Source organism: Ranitomeya imitator, chromosome 6, assembly GCF_032444005.1.
Source record: "Ranitomeya imitator isolate aRanImi1 chromosome 6, aRanImi1.pri, whole genome shotgun sequence".
Lineage (NCBI taxonomy): Eukaryota > Metazoa > Chordata > Amphibia > Anura > Dendrobatidae > Ranitomeya > Ranitomeya imitator.
In genome coordinates, this window is record NC_091287.1 from 498,475,184 (window position 1) to 498,499,242 (window position 24,059).

General features: G+C 51.4%; 1 protein-coding gene across 1 annotated transcript in view; it reads left to right on the forward strand.

Moving 5' to 3' along the window:
* The window catches only part of INTS8 (integrator complex subunit 8), a 107,954-nt gene that overhangs the window by 23,094 nt on the left and 60,801 nt on the right, over window positions 1–24,059 (forward strand). The window contains exons 10-12 of the mRNA XM_069731689.1: window positions 90–190; window positions 1,220–1,361; window positions 1,725–1,795. Of these exons, the coding sequence (XP_069587790.1) occupies window positions 90–190; window positions 1,220–1,361; window positions 1,725–1,795 (314 nt within the window). The remainder of the gene's footprint in view (window positions 1–89; window positions 191–1,219; window positions 1,362–1,724; window positions 1,796–24,059) is intronic.

Genomic DNA, 24,059 nt, shown 5'->3' on the forward strand with positions numbered 1-24,059 from the left:
CTCCGAGAAACAGATTTTACGGTAAGCAACCAAAAATCCTGTTTTTTCCTGATTTCTGTATATTACATATGCATTTTTTTTTCCTAAAGGGGATATTGAAGATCTTCTATGATGATAATTTCCATGGTAATTTACCAGACCAGTTCCGACAGTCGGTGCTGAGGGAGCTCTTCCAGAAAGTGCAGCAAGGGTAGGTGCAGATGTCTTCTGTGATTGCGGCTCGATGCAGAAGAGGGACAAATGCATTCATAAAGCAAGGACGACTGACCAATCATTTCATTTTCTTTGACCCAAATGCATATCTATTTCGTATGAACCAGTTAGCCGAGTATGCTTTCGATGCGCAAGTAGGCCCTAAATAACCCGATACTAATAACACAAATAACCAAAAAGGATTCACTATATTTGGAAAACAATAGGTGCGAGGAGGATATGGAGCTGTGGCTTCTCTAACGTTCCAACATCTGCGGCCAGTGATTGGCTGCATTAGTCAGGTGACTTGAGCAACGCATCACCACAAGACATGCAACTCAGTCACTTGACCGCTGCAGCTAATCACAAGCCTCAGTGATCCTGTTGATTGTGGAACATAAGCAGAGATAACAGTGATATATATTGTGCTCTCACACCCCCTTTAAAAGAGGTTATAGCCTTTCAGACAGTGTTCTGCTCCGTCTGTAGTTTATTAAAAAAACAAGTCTCCACCCCTGCCCATGATGTCTGGCATTCGCTGCTGTGCTGACGGCGCATTGATAGTGCGGCAGTAAATCAGCGAGTTCAGTGGCTGCTTTTGTAGACTGAGCCTTTGAGCTCACTGGTCGGCTGCTGTATGGTGAACCTGATGTCAGCGCCGCAGCCTATGGCAGGCATTGGGAGCCACGGGAGAGACTTTTATAAAAAATAAAAAAAAAATCTGAAATGGGATAACGCCTTCCGCTTTTGGGGCCAAAATTCAGTCATTTGATTACCAACTGCAATGCATAGACTGCCTACTGCTTTCCTAACTCAGACTTGATGGTCTCATATATACTTATGAGGCTGTCTGGTTCCAGTCAGGAGACCCCAGTCCATATTTAGACCGTGATACACAGACATTTGGATTCTACAGAAGTGTCTGCTTGTATTATACAAGGTCATTGTTTCTGCTTAGAATTCTATTTGTATAACTATGGACATGATGGACCTATGCTAAAGTTTAATTTTACGCATTTCTCCCCAGCAATGATGCTCTGATTGAAGTCTGCTATAAAGTCTGTGCGTGTAACACAGTCCGTGACATCCTCCGGGGTGGGACCGTAACTGTGCAGTTCCACCAGCTCTTCATGAAACCTAGCAAAGAAAAAATAGATTATCTTCTCGAGGTATGACGTGTTATTGAACACGAGTCTTTTGATCTACTGTAGTTCTATAGCTTAAAGAGGTGTTTCCAGAATCGGGGGTTACCTCCTGCGATCCAGAGGACCGGCCTCTGCAGAGCTTTAGTGTTCTGGTGTCTTACGGATATTGTAAAGTGATCTCTGCCAGGGATGGGTTCCCTAAATCTCAGACATGCACTTTTACTCTTTGACAGTAATTCTGAGCACAGGTTACTTCTGGCTTGCCACGTTTATACTAAGACCTTTTATATGTGAGCTCTATCTCTTTGATGGGGAGGAAATGCTACTGAGAATACAAACTGAAGTGAACGAGCATCCGACATGATGTTATATTGCTTTGTGTTTTAGGTTTGTTCCAGGTCTCTAAAGGTAGAAGAAGCCTCAGAGTCTGAAAGGCGAACTATGGCATCGTTTTTAAAGTAAGTTCTTTGATCACCACGAAGATGGAATCGTAAACCAGGTTGTTGTTTTTTGTTTTTTTGTTTTGTAGCTGGCACTGACTTGGAAAACTCGCTTACAATGGAAAATTGCAACTATGTGCCATTTACCATAATCTGATTTCTCCTCTACCATCTTGTTGTTTTTTTTGTTTTGTTTTTATTTTACTGCAAAATGATTTTATGGAGTTATAAACATAACAATGTAGAAAGTACCAGATAACATGAGAACAGTGATGTTTACATAAAAATAAAGTCACGTTATCATACAGCATATGAAGAGCGCATTTACTTCCAATCTTGGCTATAAATGAAAACGACCTCTTACCCCAACCTGCTTCTTTCCACCCCAACAACCCACCACTCTTGTTTGTACATACAAATAAGGACCAATTTTTCAGTGTTCAAGAATAGAAAACTTGTTTTTCCGGCTGTAGAAGTATTTTTCCAAGGATAAACATATTAAAGGTACCGTCACACTCAGCGACGCTGCAGCGATATAGACAACGAGCCGATCGCTGCAGCGTCGCTGTTTAGGTCGCTGTAGAGACGTCAAACACAGCAGCTCCAGAACGATGCAGGAGCGATCCAGTGACGTAACGGCGACTCACTTATTGTTCACGCTCCATGTAAAAACATTTCTGGCATCGTTGCTTTCTCTATCGCCTTTCATTGGGGGACACAGGAACCATGGGTGTATGCTGCTGCCACTGGGAGGCTGACACTATGCAAATAAAAAAAGTTGGCTCCTCCTCTGCAGTGTACACCCTACCGACAGGAAGTAGGATATTCAGTTTAGCTTAGTGTCAGTAGGAGGTGGACACGGGTCTTTCATTAGACCCTTATCTACCTCAATGTGCGTCGTTCCTTTTCAGGTTTTTCCGGAGGGATACAGGGTGAAAAGTCACACCTGTATTCCCACAATGCGGACTATGAGTACGGCGTGTACTGCCACCCCGTATCCTCATAGATCCATCACCAGGACCAAGATCCTAGCACACAAGCGTGCTCAGAGGTCCGGTCCTGGCTCCATCCCCCACCAACTCGCCTACCAGAGCCTGTCGGTTGCGGAGACGAGGACGTCCATCAGCTCCCTGGACGTGTCATTCCTCTTCAGGTAACGGCGTGGGATGTTTAAGGTGAGTATTTTCCCCATTCCATCCCATCCCATACAGATCTTCAAAGGGGGGGATCCCACTGGTCGTCGCCCGTTGCACTGGCAGCTGCACGCAGTTGCAGGGACCTTTTTTTTTTCTGCGCGCACGGGCCGAGATCCCTTTACCGCGCGGCGGCCGTGCTCTTTCTGTCTGCCGCACCGCTTCCATAGCTGCGGCCGTTCTGCCTCCTGTTTCGGCGCGGCGGCCTTTACAGGCTACCGCGCCGATTCTGACCCCTGCGACCGCACGATTCCGGCCGCCCTTAGCGGCTCCCCTGCCATCTGTGCCAGTGCGGCGGCTCCCCTGCCATCTGTGCCAGCGCGGCGGCACCCCTGCCATCTGTGCCAGCGCGGTGGCATTTGCAGGCCGCCGCGCCGCTTCGGGCCCCTGCAGCCGCGCTGCTCCGGCTGCTCTCTGCAGCCGCGATACCTTTGTCCCAGGAAGCGGTGCACAGCTCCGGCGCCGCGGTCTTGCACCAGTGGACGCCGGCCTCTAATTTAGGCCCCGGCTTCTTCCGGGGCCTACTTCCGGCCGCGACTCCGCCACTTCCTCCTTACATCAGGCGGGCTTTTCTCCCGCCCGACTGGTTCAAGTCGGTGAGCTCCGCCCACCAGCGCCATCCTGGCGGTTAGCCCCGCCCACTTTCTCCTGCGCCCCTGAAGTGGTTTTCGGCACCAGGACCGCCTTGCGCTGGCTCCTCAAAACGCATAGCCTGGCGTCCTCATCCCTTGCGGCTCAGCATTGCAGCCGGTCCCGGACAGAAGAGTGTCCCAGAAGTCTGCTCTGTCTGCCTGCACCCCTGCGTTAAGGGCCATCGACATCATGAGGTGCAGCTTTCCATCCATCACCTGTCGTGGGTAGCTCTGCTGCAGACTGACACTCTCCTCTGCTTTCCTGTCCCCTAACCTTCTGGCTTCTTCAGGGGTTCCTTCGCCATGTATAATCTTAAGGGAAGTCGCTTTTGTCCTCCCTCTTCTGCCTTAGTCTAACTCTTTGTGTGTTCGCCTTAAGCCCACCGCAGCGTCTGCCATGAGTAGCTCTGCACCGCAGACTGATACTCTCCCCTTCTGATTTTTTTTCCTCGGACCCGTTTGGTCTAATTTTAAGGGAGGTCGCTTCCGGCCTCCTACCTTTTCTCAGGCAGGCCTGCAGCAACCCACATTATGCTCACCGCCCAGGACCCCCCCTGCTGCTCCGCCTCAGAGCAAAGTCCCCTTCCTCTCTGTCTCTATCAGTCAGTAGCGGATCTCACACGGGTGTCCCAGACCCTTGTGTCCGTGCTAGATCGGTTGCCCCTGCAGACTTCCATAGTAGCCAGCGGGTCGCAAGAAGCTCCGTCCGAGACTTCTAATACAGGCCGCGAAAGATCCAGACAGGAACTCCGGTCTGAGTTCTCTTCTCGGTCCACTTCGCCCCACGGTCCTTCTGTGGTCGACTTCCCCCTGGTCTTTCCTCCCGGAGTCAGGCGAGGCTTTCTCTGATGCGCCTTCGGAGGATAATTTGGGTCCGGATTCGAACTAAATCGCTAACATGAGGGATATGGTTCAAAGCCTCATTGGAGCGACCAATCAGACCTGTGGCATCAAAGATTCCTCTACGAAACCCGCAGATCAGGCGGTTTCATTTAGACGGTCTAATCTACCTCCCAAGGTATTTGCTCCTCATCCTGAATTCGAGGAGCTTCTGGCCAGAGAAAGAGCAAATTCGACCAGACGTTCTCAAAGAGACAAGCGTCTTGGAGTCTCAGATCTCTTTCCTCCGGATCTCATTGCCAACCGGAATGAGAGGCGTTAGAGAACGACCTCTCCCCCTGTGGATCCGTCGGCTGCTAGACTTGCCACCAACACAGTCCTTACGCTGTCCGGTGGGGCGGCTCTGAAAGATTCCATCGATTGGATCATGGAATCCTTCGTGAAGTCGGCTTTCGAAACTGCCGCATCATCCCAATGCCCGGCTTTGGCTTCCACTTGGGTTTCGAAGTCTGTATCCGAGGGGCTAAACAACTCCGTTGGGGCATTCAAGCTGGAGCTCCATCAGGCCGGCTGGCGGAACTTGCCACCCAGATTGCTCACGCCGGGGAATAATTTGTTCCCTGGACGTCGCGTCTTCTGCCGCACAGGCGCCCAGTAATGTTGTTGCCAGCCTTCGTACTGTTTGGCTCGAGTCATCAAAGAAGTCCCTTACGAGCCTGCCTTTTCAAGGTTCACGTCCTTTCGGTTCCAAGCTGGACCAAATTATTAAGGAAGCCACTGGCGGCACCAGTCCCCTTCTCCAGACCTCGCCCACTTCCCCTTAGGCGGCTACTTCGGTCTTTTCGACCTTTTTCGTAGTTTCGCGGCATCAGATTCCTCTTCGCAACAGCAGAGGCCACAGGCACGTTAAGAGAAGAAGGTATTCTTCGTCTCACTCTTTCCTGGCGTGCCCGCTACTCCTAAGGCGGATTATCCAGGTCCAGGACTGGAAGTTCCACCTAGGCATGACCCACGACTAGACCCCAGCCCGTTTCTCAGGCTGGGCAACCGTCTCCTGTTCCTCAGGGACGTCTGGGTCTCCTCAGTAGAGGACGCATGGGCCAGGGCACTTGTATCCTCTAGATACAAAATCTTCATTTCACGGTCCTGGGATCGTTTTCTTCGAATCCCAACCTCCAAGAGACCCCGCTCTAGTCCCGGGTTTCTTTACAGCCATTGTTTCCCTCCTTAAATCCGGGGTAATCGTTCCCGTCCCAGAACAGGAACGGTTCACAGGCTTCTCTTCGAATACTTTTGTACTGACAGAGGACGACAAGGTTCGTCCCAGTCCGGATCTCAATTTGCTGAACAGGAAGTTTCGTCGGAGACACTTCAGGATGATATTCCCTCGTTCAGTAATCACTTCCATGGAGGCTCAGGAATTTCGGTTTCAGGCTCCCGAAAGTCTATCCATCTTTCCCGACATTCTAGCCGTTGCGGGTGGCTCGTGAACAGGAAGAAGTTCCGTCTTGTTCAGCGCCTCATATCTCCAGGCATGTTCTTCGACACTTGTCGGACCAGAGTCTTCCTTCCCGAAGACAGGATATCCCTCCTTTGTCAGGAAGTTCGCTTGCTCCAGGGTTTTCGGCTCCCCTCCTTTCCAATGGGCCTTAAAGGCCCTAAGGAGGTTGGTTGCAACATCGGAAGCAATTTTCCCTTCGCCCGTTTCATTCAAGACTTCTTCAGCAGGCTATTCTATCACAGGGGACAGGTCTGTCTTCTCCCTGCATCGTCCGATCCGGCTTTCTCCTGGGTCAAACGGTTCCTCGACTGGTGGCCGAGGTCACTTCTCTTATCCCAGAGTAAATTTTTCACAGCATATCCTTCCTTCCAGTTCCGTGGCAGGTGGTGACGACGGACGCCAGCCCGCTCGGCGGAGGCGCGGGCTTTGTCTCCTGTTCTTTCAGGGTTGTTGGTCGGCGCAGGAGTCCTCTTTGCCGATCAATGTCCTCGAGTTCCGGATCATCTTTCTGTCTTTCCTTCACTGGGTAAGGATTCTCAGCAGCCTGCCAATTCGAATCCAGACAGACAATGACACAGCAGTGCATATGTCTACCACCAGGGGTGGACTCGGCGTTCTCTGGCCTCGGCCGAGATTCCAGGATCCTCCTTTGGACAGAGGCAACGGTCCTGGTGAGCTCCGCAGTGCATGTCCCCGGCGTGGACTTTTAGGCCGCCGACTTCCTCGGCCGCGAGGGCCTCGTGGCAGGGGAATGGTATTTCAGGAGGTTGCCAACAAGTGCTAAGCATCTCTGGGAACTCCTTCGAGATTGTTGGAAGACCATTTCCGGTGACTACCTCTTGAAGCTCATCAAGAGAATGCCAAGAGTGTGCAAAGCAGTCATCAAAGCAAAAGGTGGCTACTTTGAAGAACCTAGAATATAAGACATAATTTCAGTTGTTTCACACTTTTTTGTTAAGTATATAATTCCACATGTGTTAATTCATAGTTTTGATGCCTTCAGTGTGAATGTACAATTTTCATAGTCATGAAAATACAGAAAAATCTTTAAATGAGGTGTGTCCAAACTTTTGGTCTGTACAGTGTGTGTGTGTGTGTGTGTGTGTGTGTGTGTATATATATGTATCTACTATATAATTGTCTAAGGGTCACTTCCGTCTGCCTGTCTGTCCTTCTGTCACGGTTATTCATTCGCTGATTGGTCTCGGCAGCTGCCTGTCATGGCTGCCGCGACCAATCAGCGACGGCCACAGTCCGATTAGTCCCTCCCCTACTCCCCTGCACTCACTACCCGGCGCCCGCTCCGTAATCCCCTCCACTCACCGCTCACACAGGGTTAATGGCAGCGGTAACGGCCCGCGGTGTAATGCACTCCGTTACCGCTGCTATTAACCCTGTGTGTCCCCAACTATTTACTATTGATGCTGCCTATGCAGCATCAATAGTAAAAATGTCATGTTAAAAATAATTTAAAAAAAACCCTGCTATACTCGCCATCCGCCGCCTTTACCACTCCTCGCGGCAGCTTGCGGTCCCAGGGCTGGTGTGCGACAAGGACCTGCCGTGACGTCATAGTCATGTGACCGCGACGTCATCATAGGTCCTGCTCACACCAGCCCTGGGACTGAAAGCTGCCGCTTGCAATGGAGCGGTCCCGGGAGCGTGGCGAGGAGCGGGAAAGGTGGTGGATGGTGAGTATAGCAGGACTTCAACAGGCCTTCGGAAGGTGAGTATATGTTTTTTTTGTTTTTTTGTTTTTTTTTTAAGTCTCTATACTACATGGCTCTGTGCTGGGCAATATACTCCGTCGCTGGGCAATATACTACGTGGCTGGGCAATATACTACGTGGACATGCATATTCTAGAATACCCGATGCGTTAGAATCGGGCCACCATCTAGTATATATGTGTGTGTGTGTGTGTGTGTGTGTGTGTATATATATATACATACATATATATGTGTTATTTTATAACACGTCTCTGATATATATATATATACACGCCTCTGACATTTAGGATTTGTCGAGAGACCGGGGGGGCTCCTGCTCCGACGCGCGGCTCATTTCGGCTGGTGCAGCGGTGCCATGCTGCAGGGAGATCCCGGCGCTGTTTTCCAGATACCTCCTTCCTCGGCGTGTGCTGCTTATTTTCGTCCTGGCGTCTTAAGGCCGCGGACGGACGTCCCGCCTCTTTCGGCCGCGTCTCCTTCCAGGATGAGCTCAGGGAGTAAAATCTAGGCCCCGACTTCTGCCTATTGCAGGCCGGTTACTGTAGTTCCTGGCGTCTAAGGCCGCGGCCGGAAGTCCTGCCTCTGTCGGCCGCATCTACTTCCGGGCACGCCCCTTCTCCCTGGATGAGATCGGGGAGTAAAATTTAGGCTTCGGCCTATCGCGGGCCGTAGGCCGGAAACTCCTCCCCCATTCGGTCACATCCACCTTCTAATCGAGCGCATAAGGGGGATAGCGCTGATGCTCGTTTTCGGTAACGGGCACGGGACGCATGGGGACACAGGACTGGGGTAAGTGCTACTCCTCCCAGCGGCATTATTTTTGATCCAGCAGCTTATCTGAGGGTGCGGATTATAGCAGCAGCAGAGTCATCATGTCTAGAAAGACTAAGGCCGGGATCACACACAGCGAGATACGGCCGAGTCTCGCAGGTTAAAACCAATGTCTGGCACCGGCACTCCAGAGCGGAGCGTGCGGCCGCACAGCAATACATGGAGCTGCACGCTCCACTCCGGAGTGCCGGTGCCAGAGCTGGGTTTTAACCTGCAAGACTCGGCCGTATCTCACTGTAGAATGACTCCGGCCTTAGACTCATATGGTTTTATATACCTCATGTGTTTCTTGTCGGTCCCCTTTCTTTATCGCCTCTCATTGGGGGACACAGGAACCATGGGTGTATGCTGCTGCCACTAGGAGGCTGACACTATGCAAATAACAAAATTAGCTCCTCCTCTGCAGCGTACACCCCACCGACTGGCATTAAACTCTTCAGTTTAGCTTAGTGTCAGTAGGAGGTGGACACGGGTCTTTCATTAGACCCTTATCTACCTCAATGTGCGTCGTTTCTTTTCAGGTTTTTTCCGGAGGGATACAGGGTGAGCAGTCACACCTGTATTCCCACAATGCGGACTATGAGTACGGCGTGTACTGCCACCCCGTATCCTCATAGATCCCTCTCCAGGACCAAGATCCTAGCACAGAAGCGTGCTCAGAAGTCCGGTCCTGGCTCCGTCCCTCACCCACTCGCCTACCAGAGCCTGTCGGTTGGAGGAGACGAGGACGTCCATCACAGCTCCGTGGACGTCTCATTCCCCTCAGGTTAGTAACGGCGTGGGATGTTTAGGTGAGTATTTCCCCTCCATTCCCCCGGGATCTTTTCTCCAGATGTTCCCCTGTCCTCCCTCATGGCGTTTATTTTAGAGGGATCCCAGGGACAGCCATAAGCTCTTCTTCCTTAGCGGCCGCAGTTCTCTCCCTGCAGCCGCACAGCCCCTTACAGAGTCACAGCCTAGCAGGCTGCCGCGCCGCTTCCCCCTGCGGTCTCTCTGCTCGGGGGCCACAATGCGTCCTGTGTCTGCACGGCGTCCTTGGCAGGATGCCGTGCCACTTACTTTCTGCGGCACTCCGATTCTCCGGCGGCGCTCCGGCTCCGCGATTCTCCGGCGGCGCTCCGGCTCCGCGATTCTCCGGCGGCGCTCCGGCGCCGCGATTTTCCGGCGCCGCTCCAGCGCCGCGTTTCTCCGCGAATTTCCGGCGGCGCCGGCCTCTAATTTAGGTCCCGGCTTCTGCCGGGGCCTACTTCTGGCGCCGCGACCCCGCCAGTTCCGTTTTTCCCGGACAGCCTTGGCAGGCTGCCGCTCTTCTCAGTCCCTGCGGCGCACTGCTCCGGCGCCGCGGTTCCCTTCTCCGGCGGCGCCGGTCTCTAATTTAGGTCCCGGCTTTGGCCGGGGCCTACTTCCGGTTTCTCGGCTCCTCACTTCCGGTTCTGCGGGCGGGCTTTTTTCCCGCCCGACATACTGCGCCCTGCCCACCGGCGCCTCTGCGTCTGGCTCCACCCCCTTCCTCGTGGGTCCCTCGGCCGGTGTGCACCGCTTCTCACAGCAGCAGCCGCCCTCGCAGTGCCTCACGCAGCGCGCCACGCTCCTTCACTCGCATCTTCTGTGGCTCAGCATCGCAGAATCAGCACCTCAGGGAAGTTCTCCACCGAGGACAAGTGGGACATCTTCCAGGACCGGGTCCGTGAGTAGCTGCACTGCAGACTGACACCCCCCTCTGCCCACTGTCCCCTAACCCACTGGCATCTTCAGGGTCTCTAAAAATGTCTACCTCTAAAGGGGGCCGCTCTCGTCCCCCTACCTCTTCATCTTCTGCCTTAGTCACGTACTTTGCATGTTCGTCCTGTAACAGCAAACTTCCCTCAGGTCAGTCCTCCCCGCTGTGTCAGTCCTGCAGCAACCCGATTGTTCCCACCGCCCAGGATCCCCCGGCTGTTCCGCCCGAGAGTGATCCCCCCCCATCCCAGGCTGGGCCGCCTCTGTCACAATCGGTGGCCGATTTAACACGGGTATCTCAAACCCTAGTGTCCGCGCTGGATCGGTTACCCCTGCAGACCCCTGCAGTGGCCAGCGGGTCGCAGGAACCGCCGCCCGAGCCCTCCTTGACTAGCCACAAAAGGTCAAGACAGGAACGTCGGTCTGAGTCCTCTTTGCGCTCCATCTCGCCGCTCGGCCCTCCCCCGCGGTTGGTGTCCCACCGATCCTCCTCCCCTGAGTCAGGCGAGGCATTATCTGATGCGCCTTCGGAGGATACTTCGGAGCTGGATCCTAACCAAATCGCCACCATGAGTGAGACAGTCCAGAACCTCATTGGGGCAATAAACCAAACATGTGGCATCAAGGATCCCTCTACGGAACCCGCAGATCAGGCGGTTTCGTTCAGACGGGCCAAACCACCTTCAAAATTTTTTGCTCCTCATCCTGAATTCGAGGAAATCGTGTCCAGAGAGAGAGAGAACCCCACTAGGCGTTTTCAGAGGGGAAAACGCCTGGGTGTGTTATATCCTTTTCCTCCAGAACTTGCCGCCAATTGGACGGCATCTCCCTCGGTGGACCCCCCTGTTTCCAGGCTGTCCACCAACACGGTGCTTCCTCTGTCCGGCGGAGCATCTCTGAAGGATTCTAACGATAGTTATAGAATCCTTCGCGAAATCTGCTTTTGAAGCGGCTTCAGCGGCTCTATGTCCAGCTTTTGCGTCCACTTGGGCTTCAAAATCCATCTCAAAATGGGCCAAGGATCTTCGGCGGGGTATCCTGGATGGGGCGCCTCCCGCGCAATTAGCGGAACTTGCCAACCAGATTTCCCATGCTGGTGAATATCTGGTTTCCGCCTCTCTGGATGCCGCGTCTTGTGCGGCTCAAGCTTCCAGCAATGCCGTTGCCATCCGCCGGACCGTTTGGCTTAAGGCCTGGCAGGCGGACTTGTCCTCCAAAAAATCCCTCACTAGTCTGCCCTTCCAGGGCTCTCGCCTCTTTGGTTCCCAGCTGGACCAAATAATTAAGGACGCCACCGGGGGTACAAGTTCTCTTCTCCCCCAGGCTAAGCCTCGTCGCCCTCCTCCTAGACGACAGTTTCGTTCTTTTCAGCCTTTTCGTCGCTTCGCTGCGTCAAACTCCTTTTCCCAGCAGCGACAGAGGCCACAGGCACGTCAAGAGAAGAAGGCGGTGTCCTTTAGGCCCACTCCGTCCTGGCGTCCTCGTTTCTCCCAGGGTAGGTCCTCCAGGCCCAGGACTGGAAGATCCACCTCGGCATGACTCTCGGCAAGACTCCAGCCCAACTCCCAGATTGGGCGGCCGTCTTCTCCTTTTCAGGGACGTCTGGATTTCCGCAGTAGAGGACGCATGGGTCAGGGAAGTTGTATCCTCGGGATACAAAATAGAGTTCGCTTCCCGACCTCGGGATCGTTTCTTCCAATCCCGTCCTCCAAGAGACCCCGCTCTAGTTCCGGGCTTCTTCTCAGCCATCGCTTCTCTGCTCAAATCCGGGGTAATCGTTCCTGTCCCAGAAAAGGAACGCTTCACGGGTTTCTACTCGAATCTTTTTGTGGTACCGAAAAAAGACGGCAAAGTTCGCCCCATTCTGGACCTCAAATTGCTGAACAGGAGAGTTCGCCTGAGACACTTCAGGATGGAATCCCTTCGTTCAGTAATTGCTTCCATGGAGGCTCAGGAGTTTCTATGCTCAATAGATATCCAGGACGCCTACCTCCATGTCCCGATATTTCCCGGACATCACCGTTTCCTGCGCTTTGCAGTGCAACGAGATCATTTTCAGTTCGTCGCCCTGCCGTTCGGTCTCGCAACCGCGCCAAGAGTGTTCACGAAAATCATGGCGGCGCTGATGGCCATCTTGAGAGTCAGAGGCCTGGTCCTATTTCCATATCTCGACGACATCCTCATCAAGGCTCCGTCCTTCGCTCAGGCCCACGAAAGCCTGTCCATTGTTCTCGACACCTTAGCCCGTTTCGGGTGGGTGGTAAACCGGAAGAAGTCCTGCCTTATTCCTTCTCAGCGCATCATCTTTCTGGGCATGCTTTTCGATACTCGTCAGAGCAGAGTCTTCCTTCCCACAGACAAGAGATCCACTCTCTGTCGGGACATACGCTTGCTCCAGGGTCCTCGACCTCCCTCCCTCCGTTCGGCCATGAAGGTTCTGGGGAGGATGGTAGCTACATTGGAAGCGATTCCCTTCGCCCAATTCCATTCGCGACCCCTTCAGCAAGCCATTCTGTCTCAGTGGGACAGGTCGGTCTTCTCCCTGGATCGACCGATCAAACTCTCCTTTCGGGTCAGGCGGTCTCTCAACTGGTGGCTGACGTCTCCCCTCATCTCCCAGGGCAGGTCCTTCCTTCCAGTTCACTGGCAGGTGGTGACGACGGACGCCAGCCTGCTCGGCTGGGGTGCGGTTTTTCGCCACCTGACGGTCCAGGGCCGCTGGTCGCTGCAGGAGTCATCTCTGCCGATCAACGTCCTCGAAATTCGGGCCATCTTCCTGTCCCTCCGCCACTGGGAAAGGATTCTCAGGGGCCTTCCAGTCCGGATCCAGACGGACAACGCCACGGCTGTGGCATATGTCAACCATCAGGGGGGGACTCGGAGCTCCTTGGCCCTTGCCGAGGTATCCAAGATCCTCCTTTGGGCAGAGGCAATGGTTCCGGTGATATCCGCGGTGCATATCCCCGGCGTGGAAAACTGGGCCGCCGACTTCCTCAGCCGCGAGGGCCTCGCGGCAGGGGAATGGTCCTTACATCCGGAGGTCTTCCATCAGATTTGTCTTCGATGGGGAACTCCGGATGTGGATCTCACGGCGTCCCGAGTCAACAGGAAGGTTCCGCAGTTCGTCTCCAGGTCCCGCGATCCTCTCGCAGTGGGCGTCGATGCTCTGGCCATTCCTTGGTCACAGTTCGAGCTGCCCTACCTGTTCCCACCCCTTCCATTACTTCCCAAACTGTTGAAGAAGATCAAAGCGGAAGGGGTGCCGGTCATCCTGATCGCCCCGGATTGGCCCAGGAGAGCTTGGTTCGCGGAGCTCGTCAACCTTCTCGCGGACGCTCCCTGGCGCCTTCCAGACAGGCCCGATCTGCTGTCCCAGGGTCCGATCTGCCACCCGAATTCTCGGTCGCTCAGTTTAACGGCGTGGCTGTTGAGACCGCGGTTCTGAGAGCGTCTGGCCTTTCGGACTGGGTGATTCACACCATGATTCAGGCTCGGAAGCCTTCGTCTTCCAGGATCTACTACCGCACCTGGAAGGCCTACTTCCGGTGGTGCGAGTCCAACCGCCTTCCGCCTATGGTTTTTTCCCTGCCTTCTCTTTTGGCCTTCCTTCAGGCAGGACTGGATTCGGGCCTGGCTCTTAGTTCTCTGAAGGGTCAGGTCTCTGCGCTTTCCATCCTCTTTCAGAAGACCTTGGCCTCTCGGCCACAGGTTAAGACCTTCTTTCAGGGGGTAGCCCACGCCGTCCCGCCGTACAGGGCCCCTGTGGAGGCATGGGACCTAAACCTGGTACTGGACGTTCTGAAGGTTTCTCCCTTTGAACCTCTTAGGGAGATTCCTCTATCAGTTTTATCATGGAAGGTAGCCTTTCTTGTGGCCATCACGTCCATTCGCCGCGTTTCCGAGCTGGCGGCCCTGTCTTGCCGTCCTCCGTTTTTGGTCATTCACCAGGACAAGGTGGTCTTCCGGCCCCCTCCTTCTTTTCTTCCTAAGGTGGTTTCCACCTTCCACCTCAACGAGGACATCGTTCTACCTTCCTTTTGTCCAGCTCCGACTCATCCTCTGGAGCGATCATTGAACAAGCTGGATCTTGTCAGGGCTGTGAGGATCTATCTGGACAGAACGTCCACTTTCCGGAAGACGGATTCCTTTTTCGTCATTCCTGATGGCACGCGCAGAGGCCAGCCGGCTTCTAAAGCGACTATTGCTCGATGGATCAGAATGGCAATCTTGGAGGCTTACCGGGTCAAGAACAGAGTGCCCCCTCCTGGGATTAAGGCTCACTCTACCCGGGCAGTCGGCGCCTCCTGGGCGGTGCACCACAGGGCTTCCGCCCTACAGCTGTGCAAAGCGGCAACTTGGTCTTCCATCCACACGTTCGCCAAATTTTACAAGGTCCATACCTACGCATCGGCGGACGCCAGCCTAGGCAGAAGGATCCTGCAGGCGGCAGTGGTGAGTCCTCTGACCTGATGGAAGTCTGTTTTTCCCGCCCTTGGGACTGCTTTGGGACGTCCCATGGTTCCTGTGTCCCCCAATGAGAGGCGATAAAGAAAACAGGATTTTTGGTTGCTTACCGTAAAATCTGTTTCTTGAAGCCTCCATTGGGGGACACAGCACCCTCCCAATGTTTTTGTTATATGTTCTCTGACTGTTCTCACGTTTACAGTTCTCAAGTTTGTGGTTATGGTTTTTCAACCTTGTTCTTTCTCCTACTGCTTTCTCACTAACTGAAGAGTTTAATGCCAGTCGGTGGGGTGTACACTGCAGAGGAGGAGCTAATTTTGTTATTTGCATAGTGTCAGCCTCCTAGTGGCAGCAGCATACACCCATGGTTCCTGTGTCCCCCAATGGAGGCTTCAAGAAACAGATTTTACGGTAAGCAACCAAAAATCCTGTTTTTCCGCATGCCCAGAGTAACCGTCTCTGTGAGGCCTGCGATTCCGAACGCGCTCGGGAGCCCCCCCTGCTACCCTGTCCAGTGTGTCTTTACCGGAGACTGCGGTATCGCCCCCTGAATGGGTCGCGTCCTTAACGCAATCTATGGCGTCCCTAACAAAGGCTAGGGCCAGGGAAAGGTCCTCCGGTTCTCAGGAGCCCCCGGTCTGCAGGGGCCATGCTCCCTCTAGGCAGACGCGGGGGAAACTAACCCACACGGCGTCTCCCGGCCCGTTGGGTGCATCGGCATCTTTGAGTTCCGTCTCTCGTTCTCCCCCACCTGTGGAAACGAGTGAACGTGGTTCGGACTATGATTCCGAAGCGTCTCTTGATTTAGAGGCCCCTGATTACCAGGAATCAGTTGACAGCCTCATCGAGGCCGTTAACCAAACCCTGGGAGTAGAGGATGTAGCTACCTTGACTTCTGGTCATAAGGTGTCTTTTAAGAAATTCAAGTAACCTCATAAGGTGTTTTCTACTCATCCTGAGTTTGAGGATTTAGTCCAACACAACATTACTTCTTTACTGTTAGGGCAGTGAGAATCTGGAATTGCTTGCCTGAGGAGGTGGTGATGGCGAACTCAGTCGAGGGGTTCAAGAGAGGCCTGGATGTCTTCCTGGAGCAGAACAATATTGTATCATACAATTATTAGGTTCTGTAGAAGGACGTAGATCTGGGGATTTATTATGATGGAATATAGGCTGAACTGGATGGACAAATGTCTTTTTTCGGCCTTACTAACTATGTTACTATGTTACTATGTAACATGGAGCGACCGGACAGACGTTTTTCAGGTCCGAAGGCTCTAGGTGCAAGATACCCTTTTTAGCACCTGAGCTACGTAAAAAGTGGGCAGAATCCCCTTCGGTGGATTCCCCCTGTGTCCCGATTGGCCTCCAACACGCTGTTATCTCTGCCCAATGGCTCATCTATTAGAGATCCGACTGATCGGCTCATAGAAAGCCTAGCTTGTTCTGTGTTTGAGGCCTCCGGCTCAGCCCTCGCGCCATCTTTTGCCGCGACCTGGGTAGCCAAAGCCATGATATTTTGGTTAGAATCTTTGACTAAGGCTCTTCAGGATAGGGATTTACCAGTAGAGGTGATGGAGATATTCAAATCAGATAGCTCTGGCCGGAAGCTACCTGATCAATGCATCCTTGCGGCATTGGCAGCCACAAATGCAATTTCTATCAGACGACCTCTATGGTTGAGGACTTGGCGGGCGGACTCTATTTCAAAGAAATTCCTTACAACTCTTCCTTATCAGAGTAATCGACTATTTGGCGCAAAATTGGATCAGCTTATATCTGATACCACAGGAGGAAATAGCAATTTTCTTCCACAACAAAAGATTAAACGGCCATTTCGTCGCCAATTTCAGGCAAGGTTTAAGTCCTTTCGTAACACTAGGTGGACCACAGCGTCATGTTCAGTCGCTCCAGGTCAATCTAACCAAGACAGAGATCATCAGGTCTCATATAGAGCCAACCTTTTGGGAAGAATTACAGAACCAGAAACACATGGGCTACGTGCACAATGAACAAGTCTGTAGGAACCTGTTCACACACCACCAAGAAACTTGAAGACACAAAAGAGCACAGTGAGGTCAAAAATACTCTGTTGTAAAAAAAATTACAGCATTAATCAAGTGCTAGTCAAGAGATGGAAAAAACAGGGTATTTAGTTGATACGTTTTTTTAAATAAAAAAATGTGTACTAAGCTGCTCCACCAATCGTCAAGGTATACCCATATACAGTTATATGAAAAAGTTTGGGCACCCCTATTAATCTTAAGCTTAATGTTTTATAAAAAGTGTTTTATTGGGTTTTTTTTTTTTTGCAACAGCTATTTCAGTTTCATATATCTAATAACTGTTGGACACAGTAATGTTTCTGCCTTGAAATGAGGTTTATTGTACTAACAGAAAATGTGGAATCTGCATTCTAACAAAAAGTTTGAGAGGTGCATAAGTATGGGCACCCCACCAGAAAAGTGACATTAATATTTAGTAGATCCTCTAGTCGCTTCCTGTAGCTTTTAATGAGTTCCTGGATGAAGGTATTTTTGACCATTCCTCTTTACAAAACAATTCCAGTTCAGTTAAGTTTGATGGTCGCTGAGCATGGACAGCCCTCTTCAAATGATCCCACAGATGTTCAATGATATTCAGGTCTGGGGACTGGGATGGCCATTCCAGAACAGTGTACCGTAATTGTTCCTCTGCATGAATGCCTGAGTAGATTTGGACCGGTGTTTTGGATCATTGTCTTGCTGAAAGATCCATCCCCTGCGTAACTTCAACTTTGTCACTGATTCATGAACATTATTGTCAAGAATCTGCTGATACTGAGAGGAATCCATGCGTCCCTCAACTTTAACAAGATTCCATTTCCCGGTGCCAGGATTTGCCACACAATCCCAAAGCATAATGGAACCTCCACCAAATTTTACTGTGGGTAGCAAGTGTTTTTCTTGGAATGTTGTGTTTTTTGGCCGCCATGCATAACGCCTTTTTTGTATGACCAAACAACTCCATCTTGGTTTCATCAGTCAACAGGACCTTCTTCCAAAAAGAAATTGGCTTCTCCAAATGTGCTTTTACATACCTCAGCCGACTGTTTGTGGCGTGCTTGCAGAAACGGCTTCTTTCGCATCACTCTCCCATACAGCTTCTCCTTGTACAAAGTGCGTTGTATAGTTGACCGATGCACAGTGACACCATCTGCAGCAAGTTGATGCTGCAGCTCTCTGGAGGTGGTCTGAGGATTGTCCTTGACTGATCTCACCATTCTTCTTCTCTGCCTTTCTGATGTTTTTCTTGGCCTGCCACTTCTGGCCTTAACAAGAACTGTACCTGTGTTCTTCCATTTCCTTACTATGTTCCTCACAGTGGAAATTGACAGGTTAAATCTCTGAGACAGCTTTTTGTATCCTTCCCCTGAACAACTATGTTGAATAATCTTTGTTTTCAGATCATTAGACAGTTGTTTTGAGGAGCCCATGATGCCACTCTTCAGAGGAGATTCAAACAGGAGAACAACTTGCAAGTGGCCACTTTAAGTAGCTTTTCTCATGATTGCATACACGTGGCTATGAAGTTCAAAGCTCAATGAGGTTAGAAAACAAAAAAAGTGCTTTAGTAAGTCAGTAAAAAGAAGGTAGGAGTATTTAAAACAAGAAAATAATAAGGGTGCCCATACTTATGCACCTGTCAAATTTTGTTTGAATGCAGATTGCACATTTTCTGTTAGTACAATAAACCTCATTTCAAGGCAGAAACATTACTGTGTCCAATAGTTATTAGATATATGAAACTGAAATAGCTGTTGCAAAAAACACTTTTTATAAAACATTAAGCTTAAGATTAATAGGGGTGCCCAAACTTTTTCATATAACTGTAGAGCAGTCCTACCTAATGTATATAATCCCTATCTGATGTATTTAAAAACCTAATCATCTCTATAGTACCTGTATAAACAGGGTTCAGAGAGGGAATATCCATGTGGACATGCTGGATGGAACAGCTTTGATGCAAATGACCCATAAGGAGTGGTGGACTCCCTAGTCTTGTAGAAACAAGAGAACAATTACAGAGCCAGAAACACATGGGCTACTTGCACAATGAACAAGTCTGTAGGAACCTGTTCACACACCACCAAGAAACTTGAAGACACAAAAGGGCACAGTGAGGTAAAAATACTGTTGTAAAACAATTTACAGTAATAAGCAAGTGCTAGTCAAGAGATGGGAAAAAAAAACAGGGTATTTAGTTGATACTTTTTTTTACAACAGACTATTTTTGACCTTGCTGTGCTCTTTTTTGCCTTTGGGAAGGATCAACTACCAAGATCAAGGGGATCTAGGTACCATCGGTTTTCGGTCAAATGACTGGATGCAGTCTCAGGTCATTTCCAACAGAGGAGGCGGTCGTCTGCTCCTGTTTCATCAGTCCTGGCTCACTGTCGTTTAGTAAGAAATTTTTTTTATAATTAATCACTGTCGTTTATGACAGATGGGTAAGAGAACTGGTGTCCTCAGGGTACAAGATAGTTTGTCACTCTTCCTCCAAGCCGGTTCTTTCTGTCCCGTCTTCCCAGTTCAAAATCCCGTTTACAAGCATTGTTCAAGGTTGTCGAAACCCTTCAGCTCAACGGTGTCATTGCTCCCGTTTCGAAGGAAGAAAGGTTTCAGGGGTCCTATTCCTACCTGTTCATATTTCCCAGAAAGGATTGGACCGTAAGACCCATTCTGGACCTAAAATGTTTAAACAATTTTGTCAGCATTCGTCACTTCCGAATGGAGTCTCTCCGCTCAGTCATTGCGGCTATGGAAAAGGGAGAATTCCTAGCTTTCATAGATATTCAAGATGCCTATCTTCACGTCCCCATATTTCCTTCACAACAAAGATTTTAACGTTTTTCCATAGGCGAACTGCACTTCCAGTTCACAGCTTTGCCTTTGGGGCTCGCCACCCCTCCCAGAGTGTTCACAAAGGTAATGGCAACAGTTGTGTCCATCCTGCATTCTTGGGACATAGTCATCCTGCCATATTTAGACGACCTTCTGGTCAAGGGGTCGACTTTCGGGCATGCGAGGAAAATGTCAGCATCACTCTGGATACTCTGTCCCACCTAGGGTGGCTGGTGAATCTGAAAAGTCATCCCTAGTACCATCTCGGAAAATCTTTTTTCTGGGGATGGTCTTTGACACCTCTCGAGGTTTGACCATCCTTCCCCAAGACTAGGTTCTGAGCCTCCGGCAGGAAGTGAAAGTTCTTCGGCAGCCGGGCCCCCACAAAATCCGATTTTGCATGAGTCTTAGGAAGGATGGTGGCTGCTATAGAAGCAGTGCCATTCGCGTGACTCCATCTTCGTCTGCTCCAGCATGCGCTTTTGGCAGCCTGGGACAAGAACCCATTCTCGCTCAATCTCCAGTGTCGTCTGTCTCCCCAGGTCAGACAGTCTCTAATATGGTGGACAAGGAGTTCCTCTCTGCAGCAGGGGAAGTCTTTTCCCCCAGCCCATTGGTTGGTAGTCACAACAGACGCCAGTCTACTCGGTTGGGGAGCAGTGTTTTGCCAACACACAGCCCAAGGTCGCTGGTCCTCAAGGGAGTCATCTCTTCCGATCAATCTGTTGGAGATAAGAGCGATTCGGCTGGCCCTGCAGCACTTTTCATCTTTCTGGCGGGCCGTCCTGTCCGGATTCAATCTGACAATGCCACAGCTGTGGCATATATAAATCATCAGGGGGGCACCTGCAGCAGGGCGGCCATGCACAAGGTAAAACAAGTCCTCCGCTGGGCCGAGAAAAAACACTCTGTGATATCGGCAGTCCACATTCCGGGCAAGGAAAACTGGGCAGCGGATTTTCTCAGCCGGCAGGGCCTTGCGTCCGGGGAATGGTCTCTTCATCCCGTCGTTTTTCGGCAGATATGCCAGCGCTGGGGAACTCCAGACGTGGATCTGATGGCCTCTGAATGCCAAAGTACCCAGGTTTGTCGCGCGGTATCGAGATCCATAAGCAATCGCCGTAGATGCATTAGTCCTATCTTGGAACCAATTTCGTCTCCCATATCTGTTTCCCCCTCTGGCGCTGCTCCCAAAGGTAGTCAGGAATGTCAAGACCGAGGGAGTCCTAGCAATCCTAGTCTCTCCAGATTGGCCTCGTCGGTCATGGTACACAGACCTAGTACAGCTGCTCGCCGAAATTCCTTGGCGGCTTCCAGTGCGACCAGATCTTCTGTCGCAGGACCCGATATTGCACCAGAACTTAGAGGCCCTATGGTTGATGGCTTGGCCATTGAATCTTGGATTCTAACCCAGGCCGGGTTTTCCCAAAATGTAGCCTCTACTATGATTAATGCCTGGAAATCCGTCTCGGCACGTATTTATTATCACACCTGGAAAGTTTTCCTCTCGTGGTACAGGAAGCGAGGTCATCCTCCTCTACTGTTCTCCATTCCTAGCATTTTAGCATTTCTCCAAGCTGGTCTGGATTCAGGACTCGCACCAAGTACTCTTAGAAGGCAAATATCAGCCTTGTCGGTTCTTTTTCAGCGCAAGATCGCTATCAATTCATAAGTAGAAACTTTCTTGCAGGGAGTCTCTCACATGGTACCTCCTTACAGAGCGCCCCTGGAAGCTTGGGATCTTAATTTGGTCTTAAGTGCTCTACAGGAAGCTCCGTCTGAGCCTCTTCAAGACGTCTCTTTAACGTACCTTTCTTGGAAGGTTCTGTTCTTGGTAGCTATAACCTCCATTAGGTGGGTATCAGAACTGGCGGCCTTGTCCTGTCAGGTTCCGTTTCTACAGTTCCATCAGGATAAGGTGGTGCTCAGACCAGCACCTTCCTTTTTGCCACAGGTAGTTTCCTCATTTCACATCAACGAGGACATTGTCTTACCTTCTTTTTGTCCAGCACCAACGCACCGTGTGGAAAAAGCTCTCCATACGCTGGACCTAGTGAGAGCTCTGAGAAGATGCATTTCTCGTACTGCATCTTTTCGACAGACGGATGTGCTGTTCATTCTTCCGGTGGGTCATAGGAAGGGACTCACAGCCTCAAGATCGACCTTAGCCAGATGGATACGATCCACTATTCAGGAGGCCTACCGCATCAAGGGCATGGCCGCCCCGGCTGGGATCAGCGCACACTCCACTCGAGCGGTAGGGGCTTCCTGGGCACTAAGGCATCAGGCATCGGCAGAACAGGTTTGCAAGGTGGCGACTTAGTCCAGTATGCACACCTTTTCCAAGCATTAAAATATCCATACTCAGGCCTCTGCTGATGCAAGTCTGGGAAGAAGGATTCTTCATGCTGCGGTAGCACACCTATAGGCAGTAAGTGCCTAGGGGTTTATTCCATTGAGTATTCTTCCCACCCTGGGACTGCTTTGGGACATCCCACAGTCCTGTGTCCCCCAATGAGACGAAGGAGAAATATGGATTTTTGTGTTACTCACCGTAAAATCCTTTTCTCCGAGTCGCTCATTTTACGGTGAGTAACACAAAAATCCATATTTCTCCTGCGCCACATTGGGGCACACAGAACCATGGGTGTTATGCTGCTGTCGCTAGGAGGCTGACACTAAGTTGAGACAAAAAGTTCGCTCCTCCCCTGCAGTATACACCCTCATGCTGGCTTCCAGAGACCCTGTTCAAGCTTGGTGTCCGTAGGAGGCACACAGGGTCTGCTATTCAGACCAGAATTTTGGACTTTTACTATTTAACCTTTTTACCTGGATGAAGGGGCGACGGAACTTTTCAAGGCTCCTATCTCCCCGGACCAACAACAGGCGAGCACAGAGAGTGTCCCTCTCTGTATCCTCTCCTGCGACGTGGGATGCTACCGCCTGAGCTGATTTTAGGGGCGACGGGCCCCTTCAAAGGCACCGATACCTCCCCCCCCCTTATCAGACGAGCACTGGAGTGTCACCTCCACGTATTCTCTTCTGCAGCCAGGCCTATTACCGGACATTTTGCCCTGCCCACCAGGTTTTACCCTCGGATGTTCAGAGGCACTTTCCATTGTGGCGTCCGTACAGCCCCCACTGCATCACCACTGAAAAAAGCGGATGATGGAAGGAGGCGGACGGTTCCTCTCCACCCCCCCTTTTACGGGGATGGTGGATGGAGGCTTCCCCAACCCTGCACCGTCCGTCCTAACTACCCTGGGCACAGCTCTGACCTGCGGCATCTGCCATCCCTTTCATATCTATGCGAGAGTCTCTCCCAAATCTCGGCAGCCATCTCCCTGCACAGCACCGCTCTGCTCCGGCCGCCTTTTTTCTGCACATGTCAGCAGCCTTGGATATCGGTCTTCTCCCCTACTCAGCGCGCAGCCTCATCTGATTGCGGGACACAGGACCTGGGCAAGGAGACTGCACTAGGTGCTTCCCTGCAGCTTTACCCCACATCGCTTCCATAGCAGTGTTTTTTCACTTATATTGGGGTACATCATGTCGCAGTCAAAGGCTACAAAGGTACATACCACCTTTTTCACTGCGTGTACCACCTGCCAGGCTCCTCTCCCTCGGCTTCAAAGCTCCCCTCTCTGCTCAGCCTGTGATGCCCAATGTGCCCAAGAGCCCTCCGCCGCTACCAACCCCAGTGTATCTAGCCCCCCCGAGTAGGCCGCGTCACTGTCACAATCCATGGCTTCGCTGGCCAAAGCGATTGAATCCCTTCATGACCCCTCTGGGAAGCGGGGCTTTCGTCTACCTGGGTTAAGAGACCCCTCCCTTATAGGGGAATCATCGGCCAGCAAGGGCTGCTCTCACCTGAAGGAGGTATGGACATCCAAAAACGGATCCGCATTCACCACGCCATTCAGCCTCTGGTAGCTCCACTTCACGCTCACCCTCTCCAGGGGTTCGCAGCGATCATGACTCGTATGAGTCTGAGGCATCCTTGGACCCGGATACTCCAGAGTTTCAAACGACTGTGGATTCCCTCATTGAAGCTGTCAATCATGCGCTAAAGGTTGATGAGGACCCTAATTCGGCTCCGGATCATGCGGTATCTTTTACAAGATCCAAGCGATACCATACGGCGAAACAGGGAGCGACCTGATAAGCGCTTTACGGGTAAAAAAGACCCTGGAAACTAAGTATCCCTTTTCCGCAGATCTTGTCAAATATTGGACGGAACCTCCACTAGTAGATCCTCCGGTATCGTGTTTGGCTACCAAAACGCTTTTATCCATACCGGATGGGGCTTCAATTAAAAATCCCAGGCTCGCTCAATGTATGAAGCCTCAGGTTCCTCTCTATCCCCTTCTTTCGCTGTGACATGGGTCGCAAAAGCAATGGATTTCTGGGCAGATGCCCTTGCAAAATCCATTGAGGACCAGGCTCTTCCGTCTGAGGCGGCGGATCTCGCCAAACAAATCGCTATGGCT